The 12,876-nt window shown below is 41.7% G+C and overlaps 1 protein-coding gene across 1 annotated transcript in view; it reads left to right on the top strand.

Moving 5' to 3' along the window:
- The window catches only part of LOC102727553 (proteasome inhibitor PI31 subunit), a 41,302-nt gene that overhangs the window by 9,383 nt on the left and 19,043 nt on the right, over positions 1-12,876 (top strand). Inside the window, exon 3 of the mRNA XM_081832275.1 lies at positions 10,506-10,927. Coding sequence (XP_081688401.1) covers positions 10,506-10,927 — 422 coding nt within the window. The remainder of the gene's footprint in view (positions 1-10,505; positions 10,928-12,876) is intronic.

Genomic DNA, 12,876 nt, shown 5'->3' with positions numbered 1-12,876 from the left:
GATGCTGGGCTTAATCCCAGGACCCTGGGATCATGAGCTGAGCTGAAGGCAGACACTTAACCAACTGAGCCACCCAGGAGCCCCAAGTATGTTTATGTTTGGAAGAACCTGCCATACTGTCTTCCATAGTGGCAGCACCATTTTACATTCCCGCCAGCAACGTATGAGAGTTCCTGTTGCTCCACATCCTTGTCAGCATTTGGTGTTAGTTTTTCAGATTTGGTCATTCTGATAAGCGTGTAGTAGTATCTTGTTTTAATTTACAGCTCCCAAATGACATACAACTTGGAGCATCTTTTCATATGCTTATTTGCCATCTGCATATCTTCTTAGGCGAGGTGTTTGTTAAGGTCTCTGGCCCATGGTTGGTTTGTTCTTTTACTGTTGAGTTTTAAGAGTTCTCTGTATATTTTGGGTAACAATCTTTTATCGTATATGTGTTTTGCAAGGATTTTCTCCCAGTCTGGCTTATTTTCTCATTCTCTTGACTTTTTATTTTGAAATTTGCTACCCCACAGAAAAGATGGTTTGCAAAAAATAGGAGGTAAATACCCATATACCTATCACTTAGGTTTACCACTTTTTAACATTTTGCCACATTTGCTTAATTTTTCTGTGTCTATTCTGTTTTTGAACCACCTGAGAATTATCTCCAGACTTTGTGAACCTTCACCCCTAAGTATTTCAGCGGTATCTCCTTGTTCATACGAGGGTATCCTCCTATATAACCTTAGGACAGTTCTCACACTCCGGAAATGTAGCGCAGATGCAGGAGTATCACTTAATACACAGTCCATGTTTGATATTTCTGCAGTCATCCTGGAGTGTCCTTTTTAGCTAGTGTTTTGGTTTTTTGGTTTGCGGGTTCTTTCTTACCCAACCAAAGATCCCATATCGCATTTATTTTCATGGCTCTTTAATTCCATTTAATCCAGAATGGTTTCCTAGATGTTTGTTTTCCATGGCTTTGGTATTTTTGAAGGTCACTTATCATGTAGAATGTTCAGATTGTTTCCTAGTGATCAGATTTATTAGGTTATTTGCTCATCATTTGATTCAGCCTGAACATTTTTGACAAGAGCATTTCGTAGGTGAGGCTGTGTTCTCTTCAGTGTCTCACATCAGGTGCAGAGGTCTGTCTCGTTGACACTGTTCAGTTTGATCACTTGGTGGTGTCTGCCAGCTTTCTCTCTAGTAAAGGCATCTGTTTTCCTTTGTGTTTAATAGTGATCTGTGGGATTATACCAGCAGCCCATGAGTACTCTGCTCCTAGCAGTCTTTCATCCAGCAGTCTTGGCATCTATCGATGATTCTCACCTAAGTCTGTTATTACAGAGATGAATGTAAGACAGTAACTTTCTATCTTAATCATTCTTTCTACATTTATCAACATTTTTTTTTACAAAAAAAGTTTTCTATTCTTCCTGTCCCCTTTATTTTTATTTTTTAAAATACCAGTGTAGACTTAAAGATTCTTTTGTATCCTAAGTTATGGTCCATTTCTATCGTTCTTTGGATGCTTAAGTTGTTCCAGAGTTGACCAGTGGGAACCCTTTTAGGCTGCCTCCTTTGCCCTTTTGACATGTCCCCATCATTTGTAGAGTGTTTCATACTTTCTAACACAGTAAGATGTTCCAGCCTCACCTTGTACTTTTTTTGCCCCTGCCTTGAAGTCAGCTGGTTTTCTAAGGAGCCATGATTTCTGTTAGTGGGGAATCATATTTAAAAAACAAAATCTGGGCCCTGAATGTGCTCATTAATACTAAGGATGCCATTGCTTCTAGGCCCTTTCAGTGAGTGAATAGAGCTTGGAATCTTTTTCCTTAAAGTCTTTTCTTAAATTTTAAACTGATGCTTTCATTTTTAATCTAACACCATGGGATTCTTACTCTTTTATTCTGTACTTTAGCTCTCTTCAACATATGTACTCATTTGTTTGATCCTAAAATACACACATAGTTTCTGACCTGCTACATCAGTATCAACGAAGAATAAATCAACCAAATAAAGTTTCACATACAATTTCTTTCCAATTCTTTTTGTTCAACTCTGTCCCACTGAGGATGTATATAGTCAGGGTATTATGTTCAGAGGGTACTTAGGTGAATGCTTCTTTTTCCACAAGTGTAATGAAATTGTTACATGGTTAGGCCCAGTTATTTCCACTTTATTCCATTATAAGACTTTTTTGCCATCCTCATTGACCTCCTTGATTTTAGAGGAAGCCTGGCATCGGAATAAATTCACAGCCAGAACTGCCTAGAAACCCTGTTGCATTTTATTATATCTAATTGGGAATAACCATTTTGAACCCACTCCACTCCCCTCAGACTTGCAAACCATCTGCCTCCATGATTGAGGCCACCCCTTTGTCTCTGCCCCTCTTCCATGCAGTCTTTATGTGAGGAGATCCCTACTTCTACTCCAGCTCCCCACCCTTCAGCTGATTTCCCACACAGTAGTCGGACCAGCCTTTTTAAAACGTAGTCATGGTTAAAACCCTGGCTTGAAATCCTTCAGTGATACCACCTCACATACATTAGGATGGCTACTATCAAAAAAACAAAAACAAAAACCAGAAAATAACAGGTGTTGTCCAGGATGTGGACAGATTGGAATCCTTGTGCACGGTTGGTGAAAATATAAAATGGTGCAGCCACTATGGAAAATAGTGTTGTGGTTCCTCACAAAATTAAATTACCATATGATCCAAGAATTGTGCTTCTGGGCATATACCCAGTAGCATTGAAAGCAGGGTCCAGAATAGATATTTGTATACTCACATTTATAGAAGCATTATTCACAATAGCCAGAAGATGGAAGCCATGTAGGTATCCATGAATACCTAGAACAGGTGAATGGATAAACAAAATGTAGTATATATGTACAGTGATATACATACAATGTGGTCTATACCTACAGTTATTCAGCTTTAAAAAGGAAGGAAAAGCTGGACATATGCTTCCACATGGAATAACCTTGAGGACATTATGCTAAGCAAAATAAACCACTCACAAGCAGACAAACACTTTATGATTCCACTTAGATGAGATACCTATAGTAGTCAGATTCATAGAGATAGAAAGTAAAATAGTGGATGACGGGGCTGGGAAAATGGAGAATGGGGAGTTATTATTTACTGGGTACAGAGTTTCAGTTTTGCAAGATGGAGAGTTCAGAAGATGGGTGGTGGTGGTGGTGGTGATTATGCAATAATCTGCATACTTAACACCACTGAGCTATACACTTAACAAATGGTTATGTTGGTAAATTTTATATGTATTTTCCCACAATTAAAAAAATTTTTTTAATCTGAAAAATATTCAGAACCCTCCAGTGAATGTTGTGTGCTCTTAAGATAAAGAACAAAATCCTTGATGAGGCCTAAAGCCTAACCCCTGCAACCCTGTCCCGTACCACTTCCCCCTTAGTTGCTGTGCCTGGGCCATGGGCCACCATGCCCCGCCCCCTTGAGATCTCTCCCCCCTGCCTAGAGCACTCTCCCCGACCACCTCATACAGTCAACTCCTGTTCTTCCTTCAGTTCCCATTGAAACATCAGTTCCTCAGAGAAGCCTCTCCTGCCCCCGCCACCACGTTTGAGGTTTCTTAACACCGTTTTAAGCATTTAATAAGTGGGTATTTTATGATTAGAGATGGTCTTCCCCACCCTGGCCTGTGATCTCCTTGAGGGCAGGGCCTGGGCCTGGGCCTGTTCTGCATATGGTGGACAGTGGAATGAGTGCAGTGAGGCCAGCCCAGGGAGCAGCCCAAGCTGCTGTTTCGGGTGCTGCCCACTCCAAGACCCCCGCACCCCTAAAGTGGATAAGGAAAGGACGGAGCCTTTCTCTTGACTTCTTCATTCTGGAATTGTATTGCAAGAGAAGGTGATGAAACCTGTGGAAGAACCCAGGTCCTGTACTAGGCCCAACATGCTCATTACAGCATTTAGTTCCCTCAGCAGTACTGAGAGAAACGGTGAGTGTCTCCATTTATTTATTTATTTTTTTTTAGTACATTTGTTGGGGTTTTGTGCTGGGGGAGTGTTTTATTTTTTTTTTTGATGACTGAAATGCAGAACCAGCAGTATTACCTCAGAGTGTTCTGAGAACAAAATGAGATGTCAGCCCAGAGTGCTCAGGGCTGGTGCAGCAGCTCTTAGTAAGCATACAGAGGGAAAAATATCTCATCGCCGGGCACCATCTCCATGGAAACTGAGGCTCTGAGAGCTGGGGTATGGATCTGCCTCCTGATCATCGAGCCCTCCCTCCCTGCTCCGTCGTACTGCCAGCGACACTGAACTGCCTGTTTCTAGTCACCTTCCCCCATCCAGCCCTCCTTGTTAGGTCATCATGGCATGTCTCATCCACACTAGGTGGGAATTTGTGCCCCTCGGTGAGCAAACTCTGGCTTGCTAAGGAGTATAAACCCGTTGCTTTCTGCCGTGCCCCTTCTGGTTCTGCCCTTGCAGGATGACAGGCTATAGGCTGTCTTTTGCTGCTACCAAAATGGCAGTGCTACTAAGGCTTAGAAATTGTGCAAGAACTTCAGACTTGAGTTCTGCAGGTAAACGCACATCCTACGTAGGAGATCAGAGGCCTTCTAGCTGTATCACACACAGCTTATCGGATTGAAAGGAAAGAGGATTTAGATTTACCCCTTCCACCCAACTTGGTCAGGGAAGCAGCAGGGTCCCCAGAGTTCTGTGTTCTGAGCAAGAACCTGATTGTTGTAGGGATGTAGAGACCACAGGCCCCTTAGATCTTCCAAGCCATTGCACGTGTTACACTTCTGAACCAGGGAACTCTGTCTTCATAGTGTTCTTTAGGATTGACATATTAAATTAGTGAAAGTAAAATTGCTCTGGTGGAAAGGGTAAGGGCAGGAAATTGAAGTCCCTGGGCTTTCTCTCTTACCCTCCTTGGGCCCTCTTCTATGTGAGAGAAAACTTGAAAGCACTGATCTAGTATTCTCAGTTTATCTTATGGTTATATAATAAAAATGTATTTTTTAATTAAACTTTTTATTTTGAGGGGCATCTGGGTCGCTCAGTTGGTTAAGGGTCCAACTCTTGATCTCAGCTCAGGTCTTGATCTTAGGGTCATGAGTTCAAGGCCAATGTTGGGCTCCATGCTGGGCGTGGAGCCTACTTAAAAATTAAAACAAAATATTTTATTTTGAGATAATTATAGTCTTAAATGCAGTTGTAAGAAATAATACAGAGATTTCTTTGTATCCTTTATACATTTTACCTCAGTGATCACATTGTACAAAACTGTACTAGATGTTACAGCCAGGATATTGACATTGATAAAATGATACAGAGCCTTTTTAACACCGTAAGGATCCCTCTTTTTTTTTTTTTCTTTTTTAGAGAGGGGAGGGACAAGGGGACAGGGAGAGAGAGAATCTCAAGCAGGCATGGAGCCAGATGCAAGGCTCAATCTCACAACCCTGTGATCATGACCTGAGTCAAAATCAAGAGTCAGACGTTTAACCTGACTGAGGCACCCAGCTGCCCCTATAAGGATCCCTCTTATTGTCACACCCACTGTCCCTCCCCATCCCTAACCCCCTGGCAACCACTTATTCTCCATCTCTAAAATTTTCTTATTTCCTGAATATTAAGGGACACCTGGGTGGCTCAGTCAGTTAAGCGTCTGCCTTCAGCTCAGGTCATGATCCCAGGGCTCTAGGATCAAGTCCCACATTGAGCTCCCTCCTCCGAGGGGATCCTGCTTCACCCTCTGCCTGCCACTCCCCCTGTTTGTGCATTCTCTCTCGTGCTCTCTCTCTTTCTGACAAATAAAATCTTAAAAAAAAAAAAATCTCTGCCTTTAAAAAAAAAAGTAAATGGAATCATACAATATGTAAGCTTAAGCTAACGGGATTGGCTCTTCTCACTCAGCATAATGCTGTTGTCATCCGTCCGAGTTGTTGCATGCATCAATAGTTTGTTCCTTTATAAAGTTGAGTAGTAGTTCATGGTATGGGTGTACCACTCCTTGAAGGATATCTAGTTGTTTCCAGTTGTTTGCTATTACAAGTAAGGGTGCTGTGGACATTCAGGTACAAGCTTTAGCGTGGACATAATTCTCATTTCTCTGTGATAAATGCCCAAGAGCACAATGGCAGTTGCATGTTTAGTTTTTTTAAGAGACTGCCACATGATTTTCTAGAGTCTGTACTGTTTTACATGTCCACCACCAGTGTGTGAGTGATACCGTTTCTCTGCATCGTCACCAACATTTGGTGTTGTCATTCTTTTTCATTTTAGTTATTCTGATAAATATGTAGTATTATTCCCTCATGGTTTTAATTTGTATTTCCCTAATGGGTAATAATGATGTCGAGCATCTTTCCATGTGTATATTTGCCATCTGTGTATCTTCTTTGGCAAAGTGTCTGTGTCTTTTGCCCATTTTCTAAGTGGATTGTTTGAGTTTTTTTACTGTTGTATATTTGAGAGTTCTTTATATATTTTAGATGCAAGTCCTTTCTTAGATGATGGCTTATAAATGTTTTCTCCCAGCCTGTAGTTTGTTTCTTCATTCTCTTAACAGGGTCTTTCACAAAGTTTTAAATTTTCATAGTATTTGTTTTACCAATTTTATGGATCATGCCTTTGGTGTCAAGAATGCTTTGCCTAGGGCGCCTGGGTGGCTCAGTCGTTAAGCGTCTGCCTTCGGCTCAGGTCATGATCCCAGGGTCCTGGGATCGAGTCCCACATCGGGCTTCCTGCTCGGCAGGAAGCCTGCTTCTCCCTCTCCCACTCCCCCTGCTTGTGTTCCTGCTCTCGCTGTCTCTCTGTCAAATAAATAAATAAAATCTTTAAAAAAAAAAAAAAAAAAAGAATGCTTTGCCTAGCTCTAGAGCCCCAAGATTTTCTCTTACGTTTTTTCCTAAGCTTTTTATAGTTTTATATTTTACATTTAAGTCTGTGGTCTATTTTAAGTTAATTTTTATATATAAGGTGTGAGGTTTAGACAGAGGTTCATTTTCTTGCCTGTGGATATCCAGTTGCTCCAACACCATTTGTTCTTCCTTCATTCAGCTGGCTTTTGCAACTTTTCCAAAAAGCAGTTGTCTGTACTTATGTGGGCCTGTTTTTAGGTTTTCTATTTTATCCCATTGATCTTTATGTGTGTCCCTCTGCCAGTATTACACAGTTTTGATTAATGTAGCTACATAGTAGACCTTAAAATTGAGTAGAATCCTTCCTCCCACTTACCTTGTCAGGATAGTCTGAGCTATTCTAGGGCCCATGCCTTTCTGTACTAACTTTAGGATAAGCTTGTCTATGTCAATAAAAACTTGCTGGGAGTTGCATTAACCCTATAGATCATTAAACCTATAATGGGGAAAATTGACATTTTTACTATGAACACGGTATATCTCCATTTATTAAGTCTTACTTGAACTCTTTCATCATCATTTTGTAATTTTCGGTATGTAGATCCTGAACATGTTTCTGCTGTTTCTTTTCTGGAGGAGGGGGGTGATTTTAAATTGTGTTCTGCTCTTAGTTTCGATTTTCAAATATTCGTTGTTAGCATAATAGAAATGCAGTTTATTTTTGTGTGTTGATCTTTTATGTGGTCACCTTGCTGAACTCATTGTTCTTGGAGGTTTTTTTGTAGATTTCTTGGGAATTTCAAGGTAGACTATCATGTCATCTGCAAAAAGGGAAGTTTTATTCTCTTCTTTCTAATCTGTATATTTTTTCTTATTTATTTATTGCTTTATTGCAATGGCTAGAACTTCAGTGTTACATTATTTGAGAGTGGTGAGAAAGAACATCATTGCCATGTGCCCAGTCTGAGGCAAAGTATTCAGTCTTTCATTATTTTTAATGTTATTTTCATTCAAATTCTGACTTTATTTACTGGATTTGTAACTAATAGGTGTTCTGAAAACTTACTTAGTTAATGGTTGTAAAGGACTTAGGACAGTGCCTGTCACATAGTAAGTGCTCAGTAAATATTAGTTATTGTATTATTATTGCTCCATATATATGAGCAGCCTTGTTCCAAAACTCAGTATTTAAGGTCCCAAGAACATACTACCTAAGCCATATGGGAATACAATCCATATTTGCCACTTTTACCTGTTCGGTGGCTTCCCAGTTAAAGGGAAACAAACTTAATTTGTAAGACTTCTACCTCTATTCCCATTCCAGTAAACCTTAAAAGGGCGGGGGGGGGGTCATAGCTCATCTTTTGTTCCCTCCTTCCCTACTCCCAGGTCTCTCCCTCCCACTTAGCTTCAGAAATATCCTCTAGTCAACTCAGGTCTTTCATTATTAAGTATATTATCGTGGGGTTTTTTTTAAGGTTTTTATTTATTTATTTGACACAGAGAGAGCGCTCACAAGCAGGGGGAGCAGCTGACAGAGGGAGAGGGAGAAGCAGGCTCCCTGCTGAGCAGAGAGGCCGACATGGGGCTCGATCCCAGGACCTGGAGATCATGACCCAAGCTGAAGGCAGACACTTAACCAACTGAGCCACCCAGGCGCCCCTATTAAGTATTTTGTTAACTGTAGGTTTTTGTAGGTGTTCTTTATGAAGCTCAAGAGGTTCCCTTCTTTTCCTAGTTTGTTGAGAGTTTTTATCATGAATGGATTTGCATATTGGACTTTGTCAGATGCATTTTCTGCATCAATTGATAGGATCATATGATTTTTCTTAGCTTATTGATATGGTAGGGATTTGTGAATAGTGAACCAGCCTTGCACACCAACAGTGATGATTCTTTTTATATATTTTTTAATTCAACTTGTTAGTACTTTGTTGAGCATTTGTGCATCCAAGTTCATGGGAAATGCATGTCTGTAGTTTTGTTTTTTATGCTCTCTTTTGTCTGGCTTTGATATATATGAGGCAATCCTGGCCTCATAAAGTGAGTTGGGAAATGTTTCTTCCTCTTCTATTTTCTGGAAATAACTGTAAATTGATGTTAATTCTTCTTTAAGTGTTTGGTAGCATTCTCCACTGAGATCATCTGGCTTTGGAGATTTCTTGTTTTGGGTGCTTAGGTATGAATTTTGTTACTGTAATAGAACTCTTTAGATTATTTTATTTTGGCTGAGTTGTTAGTTTGTGGTTTTTGAAGAATTGGTCTGCTCTAAGTTGTTGAAGTTATTGTTAGCATTCTCTTATTATCCTTCCAGTGGCAATACATGTGTTGTAATATCCCATGTCATTCTTGATATTGGTGATTTGTGTCTTCTCTCTTTTTGTGTTTGCCAATCTCGCTAGAAGTTTGTCGATTTTATTCATTTTTTGAAAGAACCAGTTTTTTAATTTAATTTTCTCTCTCATTTTCCTATTTTTCTCTTTTATTGATTTTTAATCTTTATTATTTCCTTACTTCAGCCTTGCTTCTGGTTTAATTTGCTCTTTTTCTAGGTTCTTGAGGTCAGAATTTTGATTATCGATTTCTTTCCTCTTTTCCAATATAAGCATTTAGTGCTATGAAGTTTCCTCTCAACACTATTTTAGCCATATCCTCACATATTTTTTTCTAAGATTTTTTTTTTCAAAGATTTTATTTATTTATTTGAGAGCGAGAATGAGAGAGAGAGAGCATGAGAGTGGGGAGGGTCAGAGGGAGAAGCAGACTCCCTGCCGAGCAGGGAGCCCGATGCGGGACTCGATCCCGGGACTCCAGGATCATGACCTGAGCCGAAGGCAGTCGCTTAACCAACTGAGCCACCCAGGCGTCCCTTTTTCTAAGATTTTTAAATTTATTTTAGAGAGAGAGTGCACAGGTTGGGGGAGGGACAGAAGGAGAGGGGGAGAATCCCAGGCAGATGCCCTGCTGAGCCGGGAGCCCAACACAGGGCTCGATCTCACAACCCTGAGGTCATGACCTGAGCCGAAATCGAGTCGGCCACTCAGCCGACTGATCCACCCAAGTACCTCTATCCCACTTATTTTAATATGTTAGGTATTTATTTTTAGTCAGTGCTTTGTATTTTTTTTTTAAATGTCCTTCTCTTTGACCTGAGGGTTATCTGGAATTGGGTTGCTTAATTTCCATGTATTTAGAGACTTCTTTCTATTTTGATGTTTAGTATCATTCCATATGGTCAGAGAGCATACTCTGTACAGTTTCAGTTTTTAAGATTTGCTTTTTGGCCCAGGATATGGCTCATTTTAAAACACCAGATTTTTCGGAATTCTAGAGCGCTACCCACTCATCGCTACCTCATCCTGCCTCAACACCTCAGCTGCAGCTCACAATGCTTGGCTGTCACAGGCAGACAAAAAGAGGCCCAGCGCAGCCTTCTGACGGCTCTGAGTTGGTGACAGAACTGGACCTTGAGCCCCCAGGGCCCTGCCTACCTAGGCCAGGAACCTGGTTCATCTCCCCAAGAGCCTTGGCCATCCGTGACCCTTCCCATGACACGTGATGAACACACAATGAGGCTGAGGATAGGGCTGGGCAGGTACGGAGGAGCAGCCAGTCCAGGCCCTGTGCCCCTGCACCGTCAGCTCTTTCTAATGGGGTGGTGAGCGAGGAGGGGCAACTCAGATGCCTAAGAAGCTTAGGCCCAAATCTCGGAGACGACACCGGGCTGTTGCCCCCCTCACACAGTTCCGCCGGGCGGCCCGTTCCCACCCTTGCAAACAGTCCAAGCGCAAAGCCAAGAGCTGTCAGGGCCGCCGCCGCCGCCACAGTAGCGTATACGGGGTTGCCAGCCAGGTGCCAGCAGTTGCCACCTCGTCTCCTTCCTACAGGACCTACAAGAACAGTGAGGAACTTCGGTCTCGCATTGTGTCTGGAATCGTCACACCTATCCATGAGCCCTGGGACAAGGCTAGCGTCAGCAGTCCCCACCGGGAGTTTCCGCCTGCCACTGCCAGAGAGGTGGACCCCCTCCGGATTCAGCCACAGCATCCACACACGAGCCGGCAGCCTCCCTGGTGAGTATAGCGCCCCCGGCGGGCAGCCAGCCCGTGCTTCTGCCGGATTCTAGCCATAGCCATCCTGCCACCTGGTCCCCTCTCTGGCCTCCATGTGTCTGCAACAGACTGTCAGAGTCTTGGTGGATGGAGACGTAAGTGGAGCAGTGAGTTCTGGTGCGACTCCTAGTCACCCTAACTACCCAGCTTCTTCGGGTTGCAGGGACCAGGGCTAGGCATTTCAGGGAAATGCAGATGCAGAAGTACCTTCCCAGAGGGGATGTAGGCCAACTGTCTCGTCTGTTTCATTTCATTCATAGTAGTCACCTAACCTCGTTGACAACTTCAGAACTTTTCCAAAACAGCATGGGGTATGAGCATGTCTCATCCAGGATCTTAGCAGGTTAGGGTGGCAGCATCTACGACAGGAGACTCTCGTGCTCTGAGAAAAGAGACAAGAACCAGCGGAAGACCTTAGTCTCTGGCTGAGACAGCGCTTCCCGATTTGGAGTCCCCAGTGTGGTAGTAATTGGGGACTGGGGGCTCACTGTGGGGCCATAATAAGCACTCAGTAAGTGTTCACTACCATTGTTATTTTATCCTGTTTTGCAGTTCTATATCTTTGGTTAGTTAAAAAAAAAAAATGGGAAATTAATTTATTACAATAAATAACAATTGGTAAGTCTCTTTGGCACTCTCTGGAAATCCTATGGGGAGGTTGAATAATAAAAAGTAGTTGAAGGGTTGGGAACAGCTTGTCTGATCTAACCTCCTTATTTTATAGACAGGAACAGAGGTAAGATGACCTGCCTGAGGTCACCAGCCACTAATAAAGAGGCAGGGCCAGGGCTGCAGTTCACGTGTCAAATCCCAGTGCAGTGTTCTGGCTGTGATGTAGCCAGAATATGGTGGCAAGAGTGAAGAACAAGCACTGGACAGCAATCAAGGGGGTTGGGGTGGATTTTTACACTTTAAGTAGATAGTAATTCTCAGCTCTTTCAGACTCAATGCCCATGTCAAAACAAATATTCTGTGAAATCTCCTTTACTTCTCTTGAAATGAAATTCATAGATAATCTAATTGAAAGCATACTTCAAAAGGAATCAGTATGAAGTCCTAACTATCATATAAATGAGAAATAGAGAGTAATTAGTAAGATAATGTCTATCTGATTGTGTAGATGCCTGAGCTCAGTTACACTGGAAAATTTAGTCAGACACTTGCGCTTGTATATTGAATTATGTTGAATTTGACAATAACAAAAGCTGGCATATACAGATGTATTGGAGCAAAACTCAAATAGTATAAACTATATTGCTGTTACTAACGTGACTTTTCGGAAATGATGAACAGTTCTTAGGAGAATGGCAAACAAAACATTAGATGGACAGTGTCTCATTAGACTTGGGTAATTTATGAAGGCTTTACGCCTCCCTGAATACCTAACAAGACTTTGAAAGTTGTGTGGGATGCAGGTCATTCTTCTAATGTAGAATTCATTATGTAGAACGTGCGAGTCTCTGGCGTCTGCCTCAAGTGCTGTGAGGACCCTCCAACCAGGTGGCAAGCAAAAATCCCCCCAGGGCTTCCACAGTGGCACCTGGAGGCTCTGCCACCCTAACTGGGAATCAGACCTGTAGTTTATAATTATGAAGATTAAAATTCTTAGCCTTGGAAGAACCGAAAGAATCAAAAATAACCATGTCGCAACTTCTCCTGAAATAATGTACCTAGGCACAAATCGTCAATGTTTGCTAAAACCCTTAGGTAATAGGTTGATGGAGAACTTTATAATGAATAGATCAGGCTGCTATGCTAGCACCTGAGCCCATAGATCAATCTTTTTTTTTTTTTAATGGCATTATTTATTTATTTATTTATTTTTTATTCTTATGTTAATCCCCATACATTATATCATTAGTTCTAGATGAAGTGTTCCACGATTCATTGTTTGTGCATAACACCCAGTA

The sequence above is a fragment of the Leptonychotes weddellii genome, chromosome 10, assembly GCF_054177405.1.
Source record: "Leptonychotes weddellii isolate Sample4059 chromosome 10, ASM5417740v2, whole genome shotgun sequence".
NCBI lineage: Eukaryota > Metazoa > Chordata > Mammalia > Carnivora > Phocidae > Leptonychotes > Leptonychotes weddellii.
Note: the sequence above shows the minus strand (reverse complement) of the source record. Positions and strands in the feature narration are given on the sequence as shown.